Source organism: Xenia sp. Carnegie-2017, unplaced genomic scaffold (genome assembly GCF_021976095.1).
Source record: "Xenia sp. Carnegie-2017 unplaced genomic scaffold, XeniaSp_v1 HiC_scaffold_3, whole genome shotgun sequence".
Classification (NCBI taxonomy): domain Eukaryota; kingdom Metazoa; phylum Cnidaria; class Anthozoa; order Malacalcyonacea; family Xeniidae; genus Xenia; species Xenia sp. Carnegie-2017.
The window spans coordinates 9,216,670-9,241,773 of record NW_025813493.1 but is presented as its reverse complement, the minus strand read 5'-3'; the positions used below and the strand labels follow the sequence as shown (position 1 = coordinate 9,241,773).

At 33.3% G+C, this 25,104-nt stretch overlaps 1 protein-coding gene across 1 annotated transcript; it reads left to right on the top strand.

Moving 5' to 3' along the window:
* The first annotated feature begins 9,648 nt into the window (after positions 1-9,648).
* On the top strand, positions 9,649-24,272 carry LOC124454310. Its single transcript, XM_047005131.1, has 9 exons — positions 9,649-9,672; positions 16,165-16,233; positions 16,353-16,622; positions 17,106-17,380; positions 19,052-19,241; positions 20,109-20,423; positions 22,002-22,195; positions 23,465-23,648; positions 24,083-24,272. The coding sequence occupies exons 2-9, from the start codon at positions 16,185-16,187 to the stop codon at positions 24,103-24,105; spliced, it is 1,500 nt and encodes a 499-aa protein (XP_046861087.1). The 5' UTR covers positions 9,649-9,672; positions 16,165-16,184; the 3' UTR covers positions 24,106-24,272.
* Positions 24,273-25,104: the final 832 nt, after the last annotated feature.

Genomic DNA, 25,104 nt, shown 5'->3' with positions numbered 1-25,104 from the left:
TCTAAATTTAAAAAAGGATTATCAGCAGGAAATTTGGGCCTTGCAATTTAATCTCACTCATTGTCAACATCGTAGATGTACTGACATTTATGTAAAGATGGATGATATTTTGACGCCTTATTGACTGTGTTATGTAATTTTATAAAACAGTTTCGGCGTACAAGTCATTCTGATAATTTAAAATATTAGCATGGTCTGTTCCTATTTTTGTTTGAAATCGTTGAATAGTTGCTCAAATTAATTTCATTGTATGTTTTTAAAAACTTAAATAAATGCAAAAAAAGTTTAATTTATAAAAAGAAAACAATATGCTCGTTGATATAAAGCTATTTGATAAGTTTATTTACTTTTACTATTTACTTTTCAACCTTAAATTCATGTAAATATCTTAAATCATTAACTCAGATTACTATAATTTTTTAAAACTTTAGGCAACTTAATACAAAACGGACCAAAGTCATTTTCAAATAAACGTCGTTCACTCTTACAACTGGCACTGTTTTACATTGCCTGCTTTGTGCTCACATCCCATTCTCTGTTTTCCATATTTATCAGTGATCATTACTTTAATGAAGCCAGTGTGTGAATATTTCCAAGTGCCAAAAGCTATAATTCTTTCTTTGGGGCCTGATAATACAGTATTCACTGCTTGAAAGGATTCTAGACCAGACTTGTTCCACTCGATGGAGTACAACCCATCAAGTTCAAACTCTGCTTTCCAATGGTATGTCAGATCTTAAACAGATTTCATAAGGTTAATTGTAATTTCCCAATTTGGTGGAACATGTACTGTGACAACTGATTCATCTGTCACTGTTTTTTTTGTTGTATTTATTGCTCCCGTACTCAAAGATTGTGCTTTAGATATTTGTGCAAAAAATATAGTTTTTATCTCTGGAAGGGAAATTTCTTCACCAGATACTTTAAACGCTGTACCAAGTGCTACTGCTGAAGAGGCTCCAACAATGGTGGAAAGGGTATATGATTCAGTTTTTGATATAAAAAGCTGTTTTCGACAATCATATCTTACCTTGAATAGTGAGCAAACAACTGGATAAAAATAGGATACTGACTGAAATTTAAAAGCATTGTTTGGCGTCTTATTTTTTAGATTGAAGTTTTTTGCGTTTAATTTCAAAGTTTTGACATTTGAAGAGTCTGATAAAGGGATGCATTTAAAAGTGCTGTCTGTCATTTGATTTGTTCATTGGATTTATGGAGCATTTTTTTAAGTTGCCGTTTTTATCTTTCAATCTTACTACCAGCGTTGGTCAACGTATTTTCCCATTTTACCGCAGTAGTAGTTTTCAAGGCAGAAAAAATTGTTACATTTGTTTCTATACAAGCCAGTCATGTAATAATTTGATGGACAACGACTCCATCCTCTACAGTCAAATGATCGTCCGACGTCCTTTTGCTGGCAGTGTCCCCACTGTTTTACTTGCGTTTTAGGCCGACAGCATAAAGCTTTTTCAATATTTGACAATGTATTTCCAGACGATCTGTAGAGCCCAGCCATGTATTAACCATTATTACAATGCACCCAACCCCTCCTGTCAAATTCCCCCCCAATCATGATGATAACAATTGCGATCTTTTGAAGAGGAATATAGATACCCATTAGCATCATAACAGTCTAATTTTTCTATTAGATAAATTGGATCAGACTTGATGCGTGTATTTCTGTACATTCCAGTCATGTATCTTCCATGTCCACATGTTGACCATCCTCTTGAATCAAAGCTACTTCCCCAGTTATCGTAATGTTGTCGATGAGTAGGCTTTTGAACGAGACCTTCCATATCTGTTCTGTAAGCTGTGTTGTTTTGCCATTTCATAGACAATCTTTGAAGAACAAGTTTTGCCACGTTGATGTCGCCAACAACGCTAACAGAATATGCATTTCGACCACCACAGTAACTTCTAGGACGGTGATAAGTCACCCATGATCTGCATGAAGTTTTGCAAAAAGTATCATTGACGTTTTTCCTTCAAGATAGACATTTCCACAAGAGCACAGATTTCATTTTGTTGCTGCAATTATGAATCCTTGAGATTTGCACCAAAATTGACATTTGTAGTTGGAATTGTAGCTTTCAAAGTTTCTATGGTAATTCTTATTTGAAGGGATGAAAAACATCCATTGACGTCATAGGAAAGTGCAGTTGATGTTAACAATGTTAAATGCAACAAGACTGTTGCTAATAGAAAACAACCATGTCCTACAAGCAAATTATATTCCGACAATTTTAAAAAGAACTATGTCTTACAACGAAAAAAATTGTTAAGCGATTAGTTATTTATACTGGAATAATAAATTTCATTCGTTATATTTTTTAAAATTATCAGCGTGTGGAGTTATAGCCTTTTGTGCAATGTGATTGGCTGCATTAGCGGACGGTTTTTTATGATGTCTTGACCGGTGTCCTATATGGCATAATACTTGTACAAAAAGCTGTTTTGCTTTGAGTTTTGTTTTGTTTGTTTTGCTTCATTTTACTTTGTTGTAAAAAGGAAATTGTCAGCCAACTTTTGATTGTAATAAACTATTTTAAATAAAATAGTAGCGAGAGAATTGCCTATCGGATATCGAATTTGTGTAATAAAAATTAATGCCCAACATAAAATTTTGATTAGAGCCATAGAAATAGACCAGAAAAGTTGTAAAATTGAATTTATTGTAACGTTTTGTCTTTACTCAAGACATCTTCAGACAAATAATAAATAGGATGTTAAAACAAGATATTATATTTACAAAAAGATGTTAAATTACTACTAAAAAGGGGCTGTGTCAAATGGATTATATAATTATGAAGTTACGAAGTAAAATAAAGAGAAATTTAAAGAGGTTGTGTGGAATGGAGTTTCCTTGCACGTTAAGTGAAGGCTTGTATTTATTGATTGGAGGGCTCTCATGAATGGAGAGTTCATAAGACTCATAAGAAGAGGAGATTATTTTAAAGTCGTCTAAGTTGGAGGTGTGTCCAGTTGCGTTAATGTGTGCTAAATTGCTTGATAACGCAGGGTGGGAAACTTTATTGCCAGTAAGGGGGGATATTCCCAAGTGCTCCGAATATCTGGTATGTAGATGACGTGTGGTTTGACCCACATACAAGGCGTTGCAGCTTCGATACTTAAATAAATAGACTACCCCAGATCTCAGAGGTTTGGGAATTTTGTCCTTAAAAGGGAAGAAAGAAGAGATACGTTGGGAAGGGCTGAAAACGAATTTAATAGATATATGTGGGAAAGCTGCAGCACAAAGGCTATTGATTTGTGTGCGAATTTGAAGGGCGTGTATGCCGGTGAAAGGAAGACAAAAATCGATGGACGTTTTGTGAGCAGTCAAGACAGGTGGTTTGGGGGCAAAGGTGTTCTTAAGGAAGTGGGGTGTGATTTCTGGTAAATTCGAGTTGTGTATGAAAATTTTTGTAAGTAGAACAAAGGTTGAAGATGCGGTGAAGTAAGCATGAGTCTAGTGAAAGTTTGTAAGTAAGTGGGATGAAGCTGTGGAAGTTAGTGAAGAGGCCAGTGAAAGAAGGTTTGCCATAGACTGAAGTGGTGGATTTTTCATTAGTGCGAGAGATGTCAATGTCAAGAAACGATAGTTTTCTGTTTTGTTCGACTTCAGCTGTGAATGTGATGTTAGGGTGTTGTCCGTTCAGATATTCAAGAAAGAGAGGGACGTGATCGGAGGAATGGAAAAGTAAAAAACAGTCGTCAACGTAGCATCGGTAAAGTAGTGGTTTGAATGAAGAAGGACATTTATTAAGCCAGGATTGTTCGTGAGAGCACATAATTATATCAGCAAAGAGAGGGCCCAATGGACTGCCCATAGCCACACCATCAATTTCCTGGTACATTTTCCCGTTAAAATTAAAGTGACAGTTCTTCACAGCTAGATAGAGTAGTTTTTCAAATTCTGTTGCAGTGAGTCCGTTGAAGTACTGGTGGTTGTTATAGATGCTATTGGATATTATGCGGATGGTTTCGTCAACAGGTATGTTGGTAAATAGGGATACGACCTCAAAACTAGCAAGGACAAGAATACTGGAGTTGATATCGCAATTTAGGATTTCTTCAACAAAAGAGAAGGAGTCTTTGATGATGAGGTTGCTTATAGTGAAGGGTTTTAGGAGTGGGATGAAAAACTTTGCTAGATTATACGAATAGTGATTAATGGAGGAAAGAATGGGTCTGAGAGGGATGTTATATTTATGTAACTTAGGAAGACCAGACAATATACGTATTCGTAAACCAGTAGGGTAAAGTTCTTTGTAAGTTTCTTGGCCGATAGATTTAGCATTTTTCAACTTTTTTAATAAAGACTTCACTTGATTTTCTCGTGGTAAAGTGACTTTTACTTGATCTCCATCAAGAGGTTGAACCTATGTTGTTTCAGATAATAGTGTGTCCATTATCTTTATGTAGTCATCTTTGTTAAGTATTACGATGCCATTTCCTTTGTCAGGTTTAGTGATGAGTATAGTTCTATCGTTTTTTTAATTATTTAAAATGTTCAAGTCTTCTTGTGAGTATAGGAAAGGTGGTGGGCTGTAACTTGGCAAACCTGAGTCGGCAATGTCTTTTAATTTGCATTCGATCGAGTGATTCGACCGAAAAAATCCGGATGATTCATTATCAGGTTCTCGTTTAAGACGGTTGTAGAGTTTTTCAAATGGTGTTAGGAAGGTGCAAATGTTTAACTTTTTCGGTGGGATGGAAAAGTTTAAACCTTTTGAAAGGATTTCTTTCTCTCTGTCAGTAATGAGGTGGTTTGAGATATTAAACACCACTTTATCAGAGTGGATTGGGATGTTGTTGTAATGTTTGGCATAAATACGATTATGGCATAAGTTGAAACAGTTTTCGACTTATAATGGTAGAGTATGGCTTACTTCGATATTTTTAGTTTCCAAACAGCTATCGTATTTTGGTGAATTATGTGTGTAATTTAGTCTAAAAGAACTCTATCATGCCTTATCAAATTTTTACTTGGCTTCAGCATTAGTACATGTTGAGAGAAAAATATATAGCACTTAAAGTCTTCGACCATCTTATAAAACGCAAATTAACAATTTCCGGAGCGGTATATTATTTGCAAGTAATTTTTTCTATTTGCTATCACAATTGCTATTTTGATAAAACATGATTAACAATGTAAAATGCTCCAAAAAAATTACGTTTAAGACCTGCATTATGATTTTTATATTTTAGTAAAATTAGAAAAATTTCTGTAAATGAAAGTTTAGCTTCAAATGTCTTAATTCCAAGTCAATTCTATAAACAACATGCATTCATGAATAAATAAATTACTGCACAAAATTACCGACAACATCTGTTTGAGAGTAGTACAGCATTTTATCTGTCTTAATATTGACATAAGAAATGGACCACAACGCCTTTGTACTATTGATTTTAAAGCTGGCAATCAACGTGATCGTCCTTATTTGTGGATTAATTTTGAATTCTCTTGTGGTTTTATGCTGGTTAAAGTCATCGCATCTTTGAAAGAAAGATTGCCATTTCACAATTTATTTGTTATTCTGTATTGATTTGCTAACAGTAGCTACAAATAACCCAGTTTTGATCACTGAATTGGCAGTCTGGATCGGTGAAAAAGAGTCACTTCTTCAAGTGCGTTATATTGCTCGTTATTTTAACATATTTATCTCGTTGTCTTTTCTTACTTTGTTACTCGTTAGTATAGAACGATATTTGGCAATTTTCCAACCAATATTTCACAGTAAAAAAGTAAATAAGATATTCCTCCTTATACTGCATTTAGTTCTTCTTTTTTCTTCACCATTATATTTCTGCTTTATCTTACTGAACATTCTATGATTTCAGCAATAGTTTTTACTTTGCTGTTTATCTTACCATTTCTATTCATCAACACCAAGCTCCATAATATTTCCAATAAAAATCGTGGAAACAACTCTATAAGACCCTGAAAACAACAGACAACTATCGAGAAAGGGGAATTTTTCATTTAGATCCACATCCACATGTTTTCTTCTAGTTGCTTGTGTCTCAATTTGCTGTATTCCAATGCCGATGAGAATAATTTTCTGGGTTCTTGAATAATTATAAAATAAACACGATGAAACGCGTGTGCTGAATGGTCTAGAGCTGTGCTTGCATTAAAGTGTGCAAAACACATTTGAGCTCAAACAATCAAATTAATCAAAACAATCAATCAGTTAAAGAGAATTTGCAAATTGATCATGAATACATTTTAAAGGAGAAATTAAAACTTTACTTTAAATTTGTCTGTTTCGCATCATTATTATTTTATAAAAGAAATACAAGATGTTTTTCGTATTTGCACTGGTTTGTGCTAACCTCGGAGACGTTTGTGAGAACTCTCAAGCACTTACAATCTTGTTCTCTTAAAGGACTCCTCAACCCAGCTCTCCCAAAGGACTCCTCAGTTTGCACAAGCCTGTGTTAATACAGTAAGCATCTTTTATTTCTTAAATAATTAGTGTCGAAAAATACACGACAAGCAGTCGTTCATCTATTTTGAAATCTGACATCAGGAATGGACATCAGAGTATTTGTACAATTGATGTTAATGCTGGTAATCAACTTGGTCGTTTTATTTTGTGGGTTGATTTTGAATTCTCTTGTGGTTTTATGTTGGTTAAAATCATCGCATCTTCGAAAGAAAGTTTGTTATTTCACAATTTATTTGTTATCCTTCTTCGACCTGCTGACGGTAGTTACAAATTGTCCAGTTCTGATCACAGAATTGATACTCTGGATTAGTGAAAACGAACTACCGTTAAAAATGCTCATTATTTCTCTTTATTTCGATGTATTTCTTTCCTTTTCTATCTTTACTCTAATATTGGTTAGTTTTGAACGATATTTGGCAATTTTTCATCCAATATTTCACCACACAAAAGTAACGAAGACATTGCTTATTAAATTGCATTTTGTTTTTCTTTTTCTTTCCACTATACTGTTTGTGTTTCAAGTAACAAAAAGAACAATAGCAATGGCAATACTATTTTTTTTACTGTTTATTTTCGCATTTACTTACATCAACAATCAGCTCCACGTTATCTCAAAAAAATATCGTCGAAAGAATGTTGCAAAGCACAGTAAGCTTTCAAAAAAGGGAAAGTCTTTTGTTAAATCCGTATCAACATGTCTTCTTCTGGTAGCTTGTGTCTCGATTTGCTTTATGCCAACGATCATAAGTATAAACTTCTGGGCACTTCAAAAAAAGACCGTATGGGATCTTAGCTATACATGGGCGAAAACATTTTGGTGTGTTAACAGCACAATTAACTGTTTAATGATATTTTGGCACAACAAAAACCTTCGTTCTGAGGCGATGAAAATATTAAAACAGTTAAGCATTACTTCAACCTAATTTTGATTTACCATATGCAATTGACTTTGGTTCTTGACTTACAACTATAATTAAAGCTATAGCTAATAATGTATAATGAAAAATGCGCAATAAGACTAGAGTAATGTAATATTCTTGCCATCAATGCCAATATATCATTAGTTAATTAATATAAACTAGAATACAGCTGTAAAATATAACAAATTCTGAATTTAAAGTAAATTAAAAAAAAGTAAACATCTTGTTTCTTTTATATACAGGACAGGAAACGATAGTTTTGAGACCAGTCTGTAACATTTCGTGTCTCTACTCGAAAACACATCGTCTTACCAAGTAAATTACAAACCACATGTAAAATACTCGTATAGCTATCTAAAACAACGTGGAAAACGTAACTGCATTTTACAATAACAGTTCATGGTAGGATTATTGTTTCACGATACGATATTTTAGTATAAGCTAAAATTAGATAAAAATGATTGTATGATATTGTTGAAAGCTAAGTAAATGACATCACCCTTCGAGTTAATATGAGTAAGTGAGATAAGATGTAAAATAAAAATGGCGTTTGTGCATTTAACCAGATGTTGAGATCTTGGTTGAGATCATGAAGTAAAATTGTTGTACTGAGTAGCTCATCTATAGCATTCAGCAAAATTCCGCTTCAGCAAAGCAAGAATATACTTGACGTGGCAAATAAGTACCACTATAGAAATTGCTTGATTTTGTCAGATTTAGCTACGTACACCAAAAGCAAATGTTCTTATTGTCAATAAAATTGAGATTTCTTCAGGATTCTTCTTTAACATTTTGTGACTAGACAGACATGAATTTGTTGCGAATGTATGACCTGGCAAAATCAAGAGCAATGAGTTTTCTTTTAACAATAATATGAAATTTTTATTTTTAGTGAACAAGAGTTTCCTTACACATCTCGAAGCTTATTCTTTTTTGTGCATAAGTTTGAAAAATAACACAAACAAGAACTTCATGCCAAATTATATTAATTTTGTCGTGTGGAAGATCTTTTGCTTCTCCGTCAAATTTAGTGAATCGATCAGACAACAGCAATGACATTATTTAGCATTTCTTTAGAGCATTATGTATTTAATTGTGTTTCCAACCAATCATAAACCTTGATCAAATAGGCAAAACAAACATTTCTTTGATCATGCATTATACCTTTTGTGCGCCTTCTTTTATAGTCAAACACGCGTTTCACATACAAAAATACGATCCGCATAGATAAGATTAAAACGCAACTGTTCATACGTCACGCAAGCTCCGCACTTTTTTATAAAAACGCCGTCTCTACATGCCCGACAGCAATTTTAATTAATAATAAAAGTTTTTTTCGCTTCCGCTTAATCATAGCAAAATCCAAATTCAAAAGAGGTTCTGAGGCCGATGAGCTCTGTTTTCTGTGCGCATGACATTAATGAGTACTCTCTTTGGGTAAAACTGGCAATAGGTGAAAGCACATGCCGATTTAATAAAATAGAAATAACAAATATAACATAATTTAAAGTAATTATTTTACGCAGTTTAAACAAAAATCTTTACGAATAAAGTTTTTCTGTATAGCTAAGAAAAGGTGGAGTGATAAAAGCGCCACCCCGGAAACAAGTCTAAATAGTTCATGCAAAATCGACAAAGAGAAAAGGGGGATGGAAGGATGGAATTTTTTAATAAACTTCACCTGGCGACGGCCACTTGTTAAATGACATGTGATTTGTTTGTTCATTACCTATGAGGCTAACACCTGTGCACGTGAATCACACTATGTGCATGTATTGCAAATATTTGTAGCAAACATCTGTTTGCTATTGCAGCGTCCGCAATTAACCTTGAGCTTCATGACCTTAGCACGCGGACTGCTTTAAGTAAATAACCTGAATAGTAACAAATTTCCCAGTACTTTTGTATGTGTTATGAGTGTGTCCCACCCTCTCTTCATTTCTCTCTGATTAACATACCTCCTATTTACAATTTAAACTACAACATAACGCGCAGAAGCAATAAAGTTATTATTCGCTTATGCAAATAACTCCTAACTTTTAAAGCTAACACCTAACCCTAGCCGTATCCATCATATCTCGCATAAATTTTAGATCTACAACCCCCTCCCTCCCCATTTTATTGTCCGTCCGATGCACCTCAGTTTTGTAGATATTACGTCAAATATTTAGTTACGAAGTGGAAGGACTTGTATAATTCTGTAAACTGAGCATACATTGTTTGCTATAGCTTTTGGGGTATTTTACGACATTGTAGAAGTGCTCAGGATTACAAGTTAGGAAGATTGGAAGGTATGTCAAAGCTCATTGCTTTAACTCTGTTTGGTATTGTAATATGAAATAAAAGTCGTGAAATGATTCATCATGTTCGGCAGTATGTATTTCTTTTCATTATTCAAAAGTTCTTAAATTTGCGAAACTATTTTTCAATTAACGTGTAGAAAAAAATCTGGTATTTTCGAATCAGGCATATCATTGACTGTGAACTGTACTTCTGCATTTTGTATTTTGCGATTTAAATTTGAATTTTAAGTGTCGCCATTTTATTTACTTATACTTATGTCACTGTAGCAGTGTTATGAGCATTGTATGATTTGCGTCTGAGTTTTACTTTCCAGACAATGTCAGTTCTGATGCAATATATGAAGTTTAGCATTGGCTTTTTACTTTTTAGATGCAAAATAAGTACATTTTATGATAAACACGCTTTGTTTTGTGATGTTTGCCAACAGCTTAGCTAAGAAAAGATGAGCCGAGGGCCAAAATGTTTTTCTAGAACTCATACACGGTGTTTGTGTCTTCACAAAAGCCGTCGACATAAGAAAAGATTGATTTGCACTACTCATAAATCACGGCCGCAAATCAGTAGTTTTTCAAAAATAGACAATCAACCGAATGTTCACGGAAATTAGCCGTTCGCTGATTATTACATCGTTTCTTATTTTATTAAAGATCGTACACTATCTAAAATCTTTTTTTTGTCTTAGTGTGAATACGCTAAAATATCACACATCGCATTGCAACTGGACACCTTTGTCAGTTTGTCACTAATAATATTAATGAATTGATAACACTGATTTTGCGAGAATATAGAATTCTATAGAGAGAAATCTTCCCTATTTTTCATTTTATGAACGATATATTTGTACTATTTTACTGTTTGTTTTTCTTTCATTTTGCATACGGAATACATGAAAGTTTTGATTGATGACGGCAACGTGCAACAATGTCTTTGCGCCAAAATGACATACTTCGTACCCGTAGTCATATTCGTACTTTTTGCTAAAGCTCCTAATGTATTTCCGCTGGTATATCCAATATCTGATTTTCGTTCAAAAATTTTGCAACATACTCAATTGTTCTGTTTTATCGCATTTTAATCAACATTAAGTACGAAAAGCAGCACAATTTACCTCTTCCATTTATGGCTAAAAACATTATGATGGTTCATCTTTTCTCTTCCTCTAGGTCTCTTACCGTTCAGTTCTAAACTCGGCCTTCTTTTATCTATACACTCATTATCTTATCTCTGTAAATGACAAAAGTGTGACCTTTCTGAGTTTTTTTTTCTAATGGTGTGAATATCTTATATTTGCATTTTTGATTCTTTCTTATTGTATCGTTTTTAAAGGAAAACACGCCATCTTAATCTATGCAGTTTCTAGTTCTGACTCCTTTCTTTTCCACGTTGGGATTGTTTCCAAAGTAAACATCTTGTTTCTTTTATATACAGGACAGGAAACGATAGTTTTGAGACCAGTCTGTAACATTTCGTGTCTCTACTCAAAAACACATCGTCTTATCAAGTAAATTACAAACCACATACAAAATACTCGTATAGCTATCTAAAACAACGTGGAAAACGAAACTGCATTTTACAATAAACAGTTCATGGTAGGATTATTGTTTTACGATACGATATTTTAGTATAAGCTAAAATTAGATAAAAATGATTGTATGATATTGTTGAAAGCTAAGTAAATGACATCACCCTTCGAGTTAATATGAGTAAGTGAGAATAGATGTGAAATAAAAATGGCGTTTGTGCATTTAACCAGATGTTGAGATCTTGGTTGAGATCATGAAGTAAAATTGTTGTATTGAGTAGCTCATCTATAGCATTCAGCAAAATTCCGCTTCAGCAAAGCAAGAATATACTTGACGTGGCACATAAGTACAACTATAGAAATGGCTTGATTTTGTCAGATTTAGCTACGTACACCAAAAGCAAATGTTCTTATTGTCAATAAAATTGAGATTTCTTCAGCATTCTTCTTTAACATTTTGTGACTAGACAGACATGAATTTGTTGTGAATGTATGACCTGGCAAAATCAAAAGCAATGAGTTTTCCTTTAACAATAATATGAAATTTTTATTTTTAGCGAACAAGAGTTTCCTTACACATCTCGAAGCTTATTCTTTTTTGTGCATAAGTTTGAAAAATAACACAAACAAGAACTTCATGCCAAATTATATTAATTTTGTCGTGTGGAAGATCTTTTGCTTCTCCGTCAAATTTAGTGAATCGATCAGACAACAGCAATGACATTATTTAGCATTTCTTTAGCATTATGTATTTAATTGTGTTTCCAACCAATCATAAGCCTTGATCAAATAGGCTAAACAAACATTTCTTTGATCATGCATTATACCTTTTGTGCGCCTTCTTTTATAGTTAAACACGCGTTTCACATACAAAAATACGATCCGCATAGATAAGATTAAAACGCAACTGTTCATACGTCACGCAAGCTCCGCACTTTTTTATAAAAACGCCGTCTCTACATGCCCGACAGCAATTTTAATTAATAATAAAAGTTGTTTTCGCTTCCGCTTAATCATAGCAAAATCCAAATTCAAAAGAGGTTCTGAGGCCGATGAGCTCTGTTTTCTGTGCGCATGACATTAATGAGTACTCTCTTTTGGGTAAAAACTGGCAATAGGTGAAAGCACATGCCGATTTAATAAAATAGAAATAACAAATATAACATAATTTAAAGTAATTATTTTACGCAGTTTAAACAAAAATCTTTACGAATAAAGTTTTTCTGTATAGCTAAGAAAAGGTGGAGTGATAAAAGCGCCACCCCGGAAACAAGTCTAAATAGTACATGCAAAATCGACAAAGAGAAAAGGGGGATGGAAGGATGGAAGTTTTTAATAAACTTCACCTGGCGAAGGCCACTTGTTAAATGACATGTGATTTGTTTGTACATTACCTATGAGGCTAACACCTGTGCACGTGAATCACACTATGTGCATGTATTGCAAATATTTGTAGCAAACATCTGTTTGCTATTGCAGCGTCCGCAATTAACCTTGAGCTTCATGACCTTAGCACGCGGACTGCTTTAAGTAAATAACCTGAATAGTAACAAATTTCCCAGTACTTTTGTATGTGTTATGAGTGTGTCCCACCCTCTCTTCATTTCTCTCTGATTAACATACCTCCTATTTACAATTTAAACTATAACATAACGCGCAGAAGCAATAAAGTTATTATTCGCTTATGCAAATAACTCCTACCTTTTAAAGCCAACACCTAACCCTAGCCGTATCCATCATATCTCGCATAAGTTTTAGATCTACACCCTCCCCATTTTATTGTCCGTCCGATGCACCTCAGTTTTGTAGATATTACGTCAAATATTTAGTTACGAAGTGGAAGGACTTGTATAATTCTGTAAACTGAGCATACATTGTTTGCTATAGCTTTTTGGGGGTATTTTACGACATTGTAGAAGTGCTCAGGATTACAAGTTAGGAAGATTGGAAGGTATGTCAAAGCTCATTGCTTTAACTCTGTTTGGTATTGTAATATGAAATAAAAGTCGTGAAATGATTCATCATGTTCGGCAGTATGTATTTCTTTTCATTATTCAAAAGTTCTTAAATTTGCGAAACTATTTTTCAATTAACGTGTAGAAAAAATCTGGTATTTTCGAATCAGGCATATCATTGACTGTGAACTGTACTTCTGCATTTTGTATTTTGCGATTTAAATTTGAATTTTAAGTGCCGCCATTTTATTTACTTATACTTATGTCACTGTAGCAGTGTTATGAGCATTGTATGATTTGCGTCTGAGTTTTACTTTCCAGACAATGTCAGTTCTGATGCAATATATGAAGTTTAGCATTGGCTTTTTACTTTTTAGATGTAAAATAAGTATATTTTATGATAAACACGCTTTGTTTTGTGATGTTTGCCAACAGCTTACCTAAGAAAAGATGAGCCGAGGGGCAAAATGTTTTTCTAGAACTCATACACGGTGTTTGTGTCTTCAAAAAATCCGTCGACATAAGAAAAGATTGATTTGCACTACTCATAAATCACGGCCGCAAATCAGTAGTTTTTCAAAAATAGACAATCAACCGAATGTTCACGGAAATTAGCCGTTCGCTGATTATTACATCGTTTCTTATTTTATTAAAGATCGTACACTATCTAAAATCTTTTTTTTTGTCTTACTGTGAATACGCTAAAATATCACACATCGCATTGCAACTGGACACCTTTGTCAGTTTGTCACTAATAATATTAATGAATTGATAACACTGATTTTGCGAGAATATAGAATTCTATAGAGAGAAATCTTCCCTATTTTTCATTTTATGAACGATATATTTGTACTATTTTACTGTTTGTTTTACTTTCATTTTGCATACGGAATACATGAAAGTTTTGATTGATGACGGCAACGTGCAACAATGTCTTTGCGCCAAAATGACATACTTCGTACCCGTAGTCATATTCGTACTCTTTGCTAAAGCTCCCTAATGTATTTCCGCTGGTATATCCAATATCTGATTTTCGTTCAAAAAATTTTTGCAACATACTCAATTGTTCTGTTTTATCGCATTTTAATCAACATTAAGTACGAAAAGCAGCACAATTTACCTCTTCCATTTATGGCTAAAAACATTATGATGGTTCATCTTTTCTCTTCCTCTAGGTCTCTTACCGTTCAGTTCTAAACTCGGCCTTCTTTTATCTATACACTCATTATCTTATCTCTGCAAATGGCAAAAGCGTGACCTTTCTGAGTTTTTTTCTAATGGTGTGAATATCTTATATTTGCATTTTTGATTCTGTCTTATTGTATCGCTTTTAAAGGAAACCATGCCATGTTAATCTATGCAGCTTCTAGTTCTGATTCCTTTCTTTTCCACATTGGGATTGTCGCCAAAAAAATTAAAATTACTGTTCTAACTACTGTTTTGTAAGCCTTGCTCATCGTCCCTGCTTATACTCTTTTATCAAACAATACACCGGAAATTTTACTGTGTGTATCTCATTCACGCTGCCATCATGCGGATCTTCGCCATATTTTGACATTCTCCATTTGCTCTAGATTGTCGAACTTTCACAAGTTTTATCTTCGTGGGCGTTTTGTGCTATAATGTAGGTGACTTTATGCCGACGTAAAATGGAGAACACATGCATTAAAGATATATACTATTTAAACTATCATGAAAAGATTCTAGACTGCTTCTGAAATATTTTATAAATTCCTATTGAGATATACATTGAGCTGTTGTCTTCTATTTATATTATATACAGTGCTGTAGAACTAAATTTTTCAAAGGGCAGTCGTTTGACGAAGCTGAAGCCATGAATTTAAAAAAATAACCAATTTCAAAGGTAAAAGGAGGGCTCCTCTCCCAAGTTTCTCAACCCTTCTACAGCACTGGTTATATATAAACACTGTAAATGTTTTGAAACAAAAAATTCATAGGTTCGTAAAAAAATTAGTGTAACCAAAATATGATTAGTTTCTCAAAAACGTTTACGCTGCAGTTAACTTTCGATTTTCTTTACCGTATTGCATCTTTAAATCAATTTCGGCATGTTGTAAATCTTTTTTCAAGAAGTTGGAGAAGTAATTGTTGCAAATCTGCTACAGTGAGCAACAGGGCGTTAAGCAATAGTAGAAACCTGTGTTTAGATAGATCAATTTATTTGCAGTTGTGAAACATGAGTGGTTTTATGTTGGGGTTAATGAGATAAAAATCTGATGCCTAGGCCTAGAAAAGCTTCAATTGGGGGGTTTATGGGGAGAGGGAGAGAATAAACTTCTTGCCTAAATTTTTAACATATCAAAGAACTATTGCAGTTATTCATGATCACCTGCAGGTTTTGTGGTTAAGATCAATAGGTCGAGTGATATTAAAGCCCTTGATTCGCAAGTGGTGTAGTTGCTAGCTGCAAACTGGGGGGGGGGGCGTTGTTGAGGACCATTTAGTGTCTGAGAGTATTCACCCCCATGAAGTTTTTCATTCTCGAAAGAGTAAATTGCAATTTTTCACATTCTAAGGACACATTTAAAAAAGTAATAAACCATGTAACACGATTACAATTCTCTGTCGTTAACTATCCTGAACAAAGAGCCTATTATTAATTTGTATTTGGGGGCACCCTCATTCTTATTTGTTTGATTACCTAATAATAACCACAAAAAGCAACATATATTAGTTCCTATTTTTGCAACACTTCAGCAACGTTGACACAATACGAAATACACCTTCGTAACTAAATGCAAATTTACAGTTTTCAGTTTTTAGTCTACATTTTTTGCAAATTTGGAGCTTAAACTTCAGATTTTTTTCGATCTAACACAATTGAAAGTTTTTGAAACCTTTCCTATAATTTAATGACAATCAGTTGCAAAAATATCAACTAAGGCAGTTTTGCTAACTGATACTTGCATATACTGAGGTAAATTTTAGGGTTTAAATATATTAATAACACTGTTCTTACAGGGATCTAATATTTTCAACAGGTTTCAAATACTTGAAACATATGAAAATGCTGTGTCACTCCCTTTTCGTGCTTACGATTCTATTGACAGGTAAGCAAAAAAATTAAGAAACATGAAAGTCTCTGATTTGACTGATACAAATTTCATGAAAAGAAAATAATGTTTGACTAGGTTATTTGAATGAATCCATCAATTACTTTTGTTAAAAGGTGTTCAAAGTAACCATCCAAATTGGTCCTTGCAATCTGGAAGACTAAAACAACTTGATTTAAGTCCATATAACATTCTTTGGGGTGTAAACAGTAATCATCAAATTTTTATACGCAATGGAAATGGGTGGACCTCGGTAAGTGGTGGATTAAAACATGTCAGTGTTGGAAACGCTGGAGTGTGGGGAGTGAATAAATACGACAATATTTATTATCGCGAAGGAGTGACGCTCAGTTCATCATTTGGCACAAGCTGGACCCAAGTGTCTGGTACGGTACAAACATATTTTAATTCTTGTGTCATTTTTTGGAAAACAACAGAAAATTTGTGTTAGTTTAGCTTTGAGAAGCATTTAAACTTGCTGTGCGAGGAATTCACGTCAAATAAAGGATGGTACTGTTAATCTAGACTAAAATTTAACAATTTCTGCAGATGGTATATTATAGTCGTAGTAGAAAGGCGTTTCATGAAAGGAAGAAAAAGGAAAAGCCTTTGGAAAGCCTTTATTTCACATCGAAACTTTTTATTATTACCTAGAAAAACAGTACTCGGTTTCATGTTTTTATTTTTTACATTGTATGTATTTCTTGAATTTCACACGATTGCAACTGCAAAGTTTTGTTGACTTATATATTTTTAGCCAATCAGATTACAGCATTTACAGTGCAATTATGCTGTGCAGTTACTGAAAGAGTGCAGTTACTGAGCAGCTATTTCGATTCAGTTTTAAAAGTGTTTCGATATGTTTGCAGGAGGTTTAATGCAAATCGATTCAGGACCAACAGGAATAGTGTATGGTGTAAATTCTGGGCATAATATATACTGTAGAACAGGAATCACTGCGTCCAATCCCAAGGGAACTGGCTGGAAATGGATACCTGGAAAATTAAAATATGTTAGCTGTGGAAAATTTGGCTGTTGGGGTGTCAACAACAACAATCTTATATATTTCCGAACAGGAGTTACTGCATCTAACTGTAAAGGATTGAACTGGGTCAACATTCCAGGATTACTGAAACAAATTGAGGTATGAGTTTTTTGTTGCAAAATTTGTGTCTTGCCATGTTTTATGTGCATCACTTTCTTACCATTAGCACACAAATGCTGCTCACTAACTGTTTGTTTAAATAAATGTTTATTTGTGTGTCATTTTAAATTTTAACAACGCACAAATACATTATACACTTAATATGTTTTGTTTTCTAAGAGTCTCTGGGAAACATTGCATGAGAGCCGAGGGAAAGCAAAACTCAATATTTTCCGAGGGAGCACACATTAAATGTTTTGTTATAGCTACATAGGAAAAAAAATCATACAATTCAAATCCTTTTGAATAAAATCAGTGTCTTTAAAGGAGATTCATCAGGAGATGTTTTATTGCAAATCGCCATATAGGAGACCACAGCCTTTTGGTCACCTCCGAGTTTTTTAAAAGAACATTTTCGTTTGTATTTAGCAAGTCTTATTTTTCATTTTATGACAGTCTTCCCAATATATGAGGCCTGGCAGTTTAAGCAGATTATTTTAATAACTGCACCGTGTCTAGCCAGTGGGCAAACCCTCAATTCCTGAAAGGTCTGTGCAGTTACAGTCTGCGCAAATTTGAAGGAAAGCTTGCTACGCCTGTTTTTCATATTTTAGGGAAAGTAATATATTAAGATCTGACGTGTCATGACAAACACATGGCCCAGTTAAAAAAAATACTTTTTTATAATAGCTCACATTCTTAAATTATTGGTACAATACAAATATTTGTCATGAAAATAGTTCACTTTGAGATCATAGTTAGTGCTAGTGTCGTAAATATTCAACGAAAATCAATATTGACCCAAATTTTAAGACGATTTCCGTCTAACAATATATAGGATAAATCATTGCGAAAACTTCAATTACAGTATTATGCACCTGACAAACAATAATTTCCACTGATTAGGATAGTAATAGATAAGTGGAACACGAGTAGAGACAACAAGGGATAAACAGGAAATTTTCTAGAGAGCAGACAACGATGAGCTTAACGGATAGATTCACCATTGTATATAGAAAGAACAATATTTTATGTTATCAAGAATGCAATATTGAAAGCGTCCGAACTGAGCTAATTCTCTCTGGGCCCAAGTATCCCGCTGAATTTATCGTACGAAAAGGATCGGGTAACAGTATATAGCGATACTGATGAACCAAACATAAAAAAATAGAAAGAGAGCTGTAAAAATTATAAATTTGACTTTTCAAAGCAAATTGAGCGAAATTCGTGCATCTTTAGGATCAGTAGACCACACCAGATTACAGAATACAAGTTAATATGTCGAAAAGGACTTTCTATAACCAATTTAGAATCCATAGTCACTGTTACCAGTCAAAAGCATTTGCCAATCAAAATGTCAGCAAAATGAAAAGTTAGTGTGAAATGTTTGTCGAGCATTGTAGATTTTCCTCATCCTTAAAATTTATAGTTTTTGTTTCAAAGCAAATTTATTTTGTTGTAAAAAAATATGCTTTGCACATATATTTCTTACCAGTTAATTATATGAATTTATATGAATTTGCATAGAATAATTAGACTGTAAAATTTTAAGTAATTCACAGCTTGAAAAGAGGCTATACTGCTACAACTCAAATATTTAAAACATTTTGCTCGTTTTTCAGTAGTTTATTAATTTATGTATTATAATTTAAAAGAAATCGCTATTTATAGACGACAGCAAGTGGTGCTGTTTACGGTGTGAACATTCACAGAACATTATATGTCCGTGAAGGAATCAGCTCCTCTAATCCTACTGGAACACATTGGAGATCCATTGCTGCTCCTAAGTTTGATCACGTGTCAGCTAGCTTAACTCATGTATTCGGAATTGATCAAAATGACAAAATCTTTAAGTTTAATGGTAAGTTAAACTATTTCTATGGTTTTTTGATGAATGACTAGCAAATGTTTAACATGAATTATCTTTTATCCATATTGGTCCTTTTGAATATTTTGCATGTACTTAAAACTGTGAAAATATATAGTTTGTAGTTTGTCTTTGGATTTTCCAGATGAAAATATGAGCTATTTTTAATTAGTTAAAATAATTGAAAATATTCCACTGACTCTTAATTTTGCAAATTGAAGGAATGTAACTTTGTATCTTATACGCTACTATGTATTATTTTCTGCAAGGGAATTCTATGCTTTATTATTTGCTCAATGTTTCTGAGACAAAGTCAAAGTTATTATTTTCAGAGAAGCTATACCTTGCCGAAAACATTTCGTGTATTAGAGATGTGTCTACTAATAAATAAATAAAATTTAACACACACAACACTTACATAAAAATCTCTCTGTTTTTGACATCACCGGCGAACTGATGCTCACAGCCTTTGACACTTTTTTTAACATTTATCATAACAAATTACTTTGGCTTTTTTGAAAAATATGCTAATCTACTTACTGAGCACTTTTTGTGTGAATTATTATGTCACACGGGTTCTGTTAATTTGCATCACATTCCCTTCTGCATAAGACTACATTTATGGAAGTACTTTTAAAAAGTGTTAATGAATGAATTTTCAATCTTTCTTCAAACAATAATTTAAATTAGAATTTTGTTTTTCTTTTAACGTTTTCCTCTAAAAAGTAAACTTTCTTGCCTTTACCTAAATCCAACATGAAGTTGACGTAATCTATAACTCACAGTTAATTCAGTTTCATGTTTTTATTCCTTAAAGCTATTATAATACTTGTTAATTATGCTTTTTTCATCTATGAACAGGACAATGGCGGTTGATACCAGGCTCATTGAAACAAATTGATCACGGTCTTTCTGAGGGTGTTTGGGGTGTGAACCATCATGACAATATTTTCCGCCTTAACACAGATTATTCGTGGACTCATATTTCTGGCGGCCTAAAGCACGTTTCTGTTGGTGCAGCTGGTGTTTGGGGAGTAAACAGTAACGATCAAATATATTACTTTCTGGGTGGCTCTTCATGGCAAAATATACCTGGACGCTTAAAACAGATCGATTCTGGTCCGGAAGGGATTGTATATGGAGTAAACAGTAACGACAACATCTACTGTCGTACAGGTATTCAATTGCAATTTTTTAGCATAGAGTACGATTATGAGTAAGAAGTACGTCATTTTGGCGCAAAACATTGTTGTGACAACAAAACAAGTAGCCGTCATCTCTCTGACTATACGACGTTCTGTTAAAAATTCGTATTCGTGACTACGATGCCTTAATTTTAAAGCAAAGAAAGCAGGTATATTTTTTATTTTCTAAGAAATTGTTTTACAATACTAATTTTAACAATCAAGGCCTTACACGGTCAAACTTCGTCTTTGTAATGACCAGCGAACTCTATAATTAAATGTGACGATAACTTTGCCGCCATCTTTGAAGCCAAGAATATCGCTTTTTTGTTTGTATGATCCAGGCCCACAAGTGGCTTTGTAGGTATGATCCATACTGCTGGATACAATGCAGATGCGCGGTCTTGTTCATTTTCCGTACGAAAAACAATGAGCAATTTAATAGAAGTTAATTTCTTTTATTTTTGAGCTAAATCCAGCATTATTTTACCAAAAGGCAAAAATACATGATAGCTTTTAAGAACATGCAAATTTTGGGCACTTTTGATGAATGGGGAAGTTTCGGAAGAAGGAAGGCAAGTTTGGGGAAAAAGCAAATACGTAATGGTTTCAAAACATTGTTTTTCTCATTTTCCATGACGAGTTTGATAAAAAAAAAGGAATGAAATGTTCTTTTTAGGTATTTCTTACCTTTTTTCATCTATTTAATGTGTTATATGTCAAAAATTAAGAAATCAGCATTCTGATCGAAAACTAAAGCTCTCAAGTCGTGTAAACATTTTGCAGACTAAAAACAATAATCGTCAACATCTTCAAATGACTTTGTCATAGCTTATTTTTCAGAAAAAAGAACGTGTCATTAAAAATCCTCTATACAACAATCGTAAAGTTTAAGAACACGACATATTTAAAGTTCTCCACACGTATTACTAAAATAGCATGTTGTGAAGCAGGCCATGTTTTCTATATTTGTGACAATCGACGGACACAACTCGCTATATAACTTTTAGGTATATAACACACAGGAGCGTAGCCAGCCCGCAAGTTTGGTCGTGTTATGTAAATTTTTCTGTGTTCACTCAGTGTAAAAACACTAGATTTCTAAAGAAATGCTAAATGATAATGGTCTTAAATTTATATAGCACGACCAAATTAGCGGGCTGGCTACGCCAATGATAACACATATACCTAAAAAATTACTCCATATCCGCGAAATTGGGGCTTCGTTTTATCGTATGGCTTTTGCATTGTAGTTATCGTTCCAGTGTTTTAATAGAGTTCATTGGTGGTGACTCGTAGTCGTATAGTCGTATTCTTACTAAAGCTCATATCTATTTAATCAAAACATGAAGTCAAATTTGGCAAATAAAAGTAGCTACAGCTATTTTTTCTGTTTACAGCACGTTGATAAGTTTTTCGAAAAAGTACAAATTAATACAAATGTAATCTTTTGGGTCCTCTCCTCTGACGTTCAACTACTTGACTAAACAATTGACTAAAAAATATCTTTGAGTAAAAAATATCTTTAATCATTCGTTGAAAATATATCGTAACTTCCCTATTTTATTAGGCATTTCAACTAATAATCGTCAAGGAACAGGATGGAAACATGTTTCTGGTAAATTAAAATACATCAGTTGTGGTGCATTGGGATGCTGGGGTGTAAATGTTAATGACCGAATTTTTTACCGTTCCGGGGTATCTGCGCAAAATTGTGCTGGAACAAGTTGGACTCATATCGGAGGAGCTCTTAAGCAAATCGAGGTTTGTCGATAATTCAATTCTCGCTCAAAGGTAAAAGACCATGCTGCACAATTTTTATTTTTTGTTTTTGAAAAACAACCCAACTTTTATGATATTTAAGCGCGTAGTTTAAATTACAAAACAGTGGTGACTGATGTTAATAACTCTAAAATAAACACCACCAGCCAAGATAGGTTTTACTAAAAATTTCGCTGCAAGTTGTGCTAGACGTACCGCATATAGATTAGTGGTTATTGTAATAACATCAGCTTCATGATGTCTCCTTTGATTAAAACCAAAAATTTCCTTTTATTTATATTGCACTAAGACAAAACATTTTAAGCTTTCTAGTTTTCGCTGACCATTGCAAACACACCGCTCAAAGCATTATTTACTATTATTACCACGACCATGCAAGTCTATGTTTTACAACAAAAAGGTCTCTTTCAATTAAAAAAATGAGAAAAATGAAGTTTGCACTTATTATATATACAATGACAAAGAACGCTGGTATCTTCGATCTTTTTAAAAAAGTTTTATCAAGGTTCATCAAAATGGCACAAGTTACAACTTGCAACAAGCATACTTCAATTCTCCTATCCAAAAGCTATTACCAATATACGAGCTAAAAATATTTTGATGAATTTTACATTAGATTTTAGTAGGCTACTGGCATAAATCCTGTGTGGGGTTTTATCGTAAAGTCTATTTTATTATTGTAAATCTAATTATTTTTATGTAGAAAACTATACATTTAAATTTGAATTATATATATTGACAATGTAATTCTTAAAAATAGCATATCACTATAACTACTAGGCACGCCACCCCACACACACTCAAGAAGCATACTAGACATAGTATTTAAAATTAAACTATACATATTGACAATCTAATACATAAAATGGACCATGCATATAACTGCCTTCACTAGCCACCTCCAACACAATCTTCCCGCACACAGCAAACATATTAACCACAAAAGGGTAAATTAATTTAACATTGCCTGCCTAAATAACATTTTTTCTTTTGACTGGAAGGAACATCACTGGTAAGAAGTGAAAAAAAATTCAGTCCCAGACTCACTGCAACCATCATTAACAGTTCCTGAAACGATTTCAGTAACTTGAACAATCATTTAACTAACGCAAACTTGCTGAATGAGCATTATGCAAATTTTATTTCTTTATGTGTTATTATTTTCTTGTAGTGGTATTGTTTATTTTACAAATTGATCTCTAAATTAATAACTACAAAATTAGTGTTTTAATATTTTTTCTTTTTTTTAAGACTGGGGCAGCTGGTGATGTATATGGAGTAAATAGTAACAACGTGGTCTACCGTCGAACTGGCATAACTACGGCATCTCCAATGGGCTCAGGTTGGATAGTTACTTTGTCGTATGCTTCATTTGTGACCACTGGCCTCAATAATAAGTATGTCTTGGTTAATGGAAAAATTTTTGAATCTCGAGGTTTGTATATAGCTCCTATGATTTCTAGTTGCAAGTATTTTTACCTTTCAATTAATTGAACATAATCAAAATACTTCTAAAAATACTGTGAAATCTGTAATTCCCATTTCTGTGCATTCTAAACTTGGTAAAGAATGATATGCTAATAAATCATAAGAATTTTCAGAAGTAATAAAAGCAAAATAATTCACAAACTAAGCACTCAGTTTTGCTTTCGTGTAGCTATACGTATGTTTGACTTGTCGAATCTATTAATTATTTAAAATAAAGAAGATTGTATTTAAATGGATGCTATTTTTAAATTTAGTATTTTCTATAAAATTATGTTTGTCAGGTTAGCATTACAAGGTGTTCTCTCTCAGGGACGCAGCAACGTGGCTGAATTCGAAGTCATGAAATACCCAATTTTGTTTTTCGATTATGTTTTCTTCCAGATCAAACGAAGCCCTTTCCTTGAAAAAAAAGAACATATTTGGCTGTGACGGAATGGAAAAATTTTGATTTAGTTTTGGCATTAAGTATCATTTATTTCTAATGTTTTCTGTAGTTTAGATAAGTAGTAATGTATACAGTACATGTAGTTTTCTCTATTTTTGATAAAAATATATAACGTACGGCAAGCAATCCATAGCATTTCTTCATTTAATTTTTTAAAGTTACATGGCTTAATATACTCCTTATCTTTCCAAAAAAAAAATCAAATTATTTACAAATTAAAATAAGACAGACTTATACATAACATCTGCATGACGTCACAGTCAAACCACTGTTTCGAAAAATGCCAAAATTTGCATGATTAAGCAATCAAACTAACTGATGTGGTATTCCACAGGACAAATTATTAAAATTTTCTGGCGTGAAATAATCTCAAATGCGAAAAAAATTACCAATTTCCCCAGCATTGATTAAAACTATTAAAGATGACTTCGTACACACAATGGCAACCAAATTCTTTACGTGCAGTCATGTTGACAAGAAACAGCAGTGGGAGAGAGGTTTTTGTCAATAAAAATAGGTCTGTATGCAATGCATCGACCAAGTGATTCACCAGTAATTTAAATGAAATAAAATCATAATATTTAGTGTTGCAAATCATTGTTTTTGAGGTCAGTGGGAGTGTAGAGATAATTAAACATAGCACACTAAAATAGACAAGCTAACTATTTATGCCAAAGAACATGCATTATCGAGTTGCAAAAAAATCATCAACATTCTTCTTCTCACTTTCAGCAGCGATGGAAATTGTTAATTCTTGATAGTGGCGGATTCAGAGTAAATCAAAATAAATTACTACAGCACATTTTGGCGTACATTTACATTTCTAAGCACCTTTAAGACAAATCTATGGGTAAAATTATGTTCTTTAGAAAACAAAAACCATTAGTGTTTTTTGCATGAAATGTGAATTTCAAATTGGGAGCTGTAATTTATTTTTAAGTACACTTGATCCACCAAT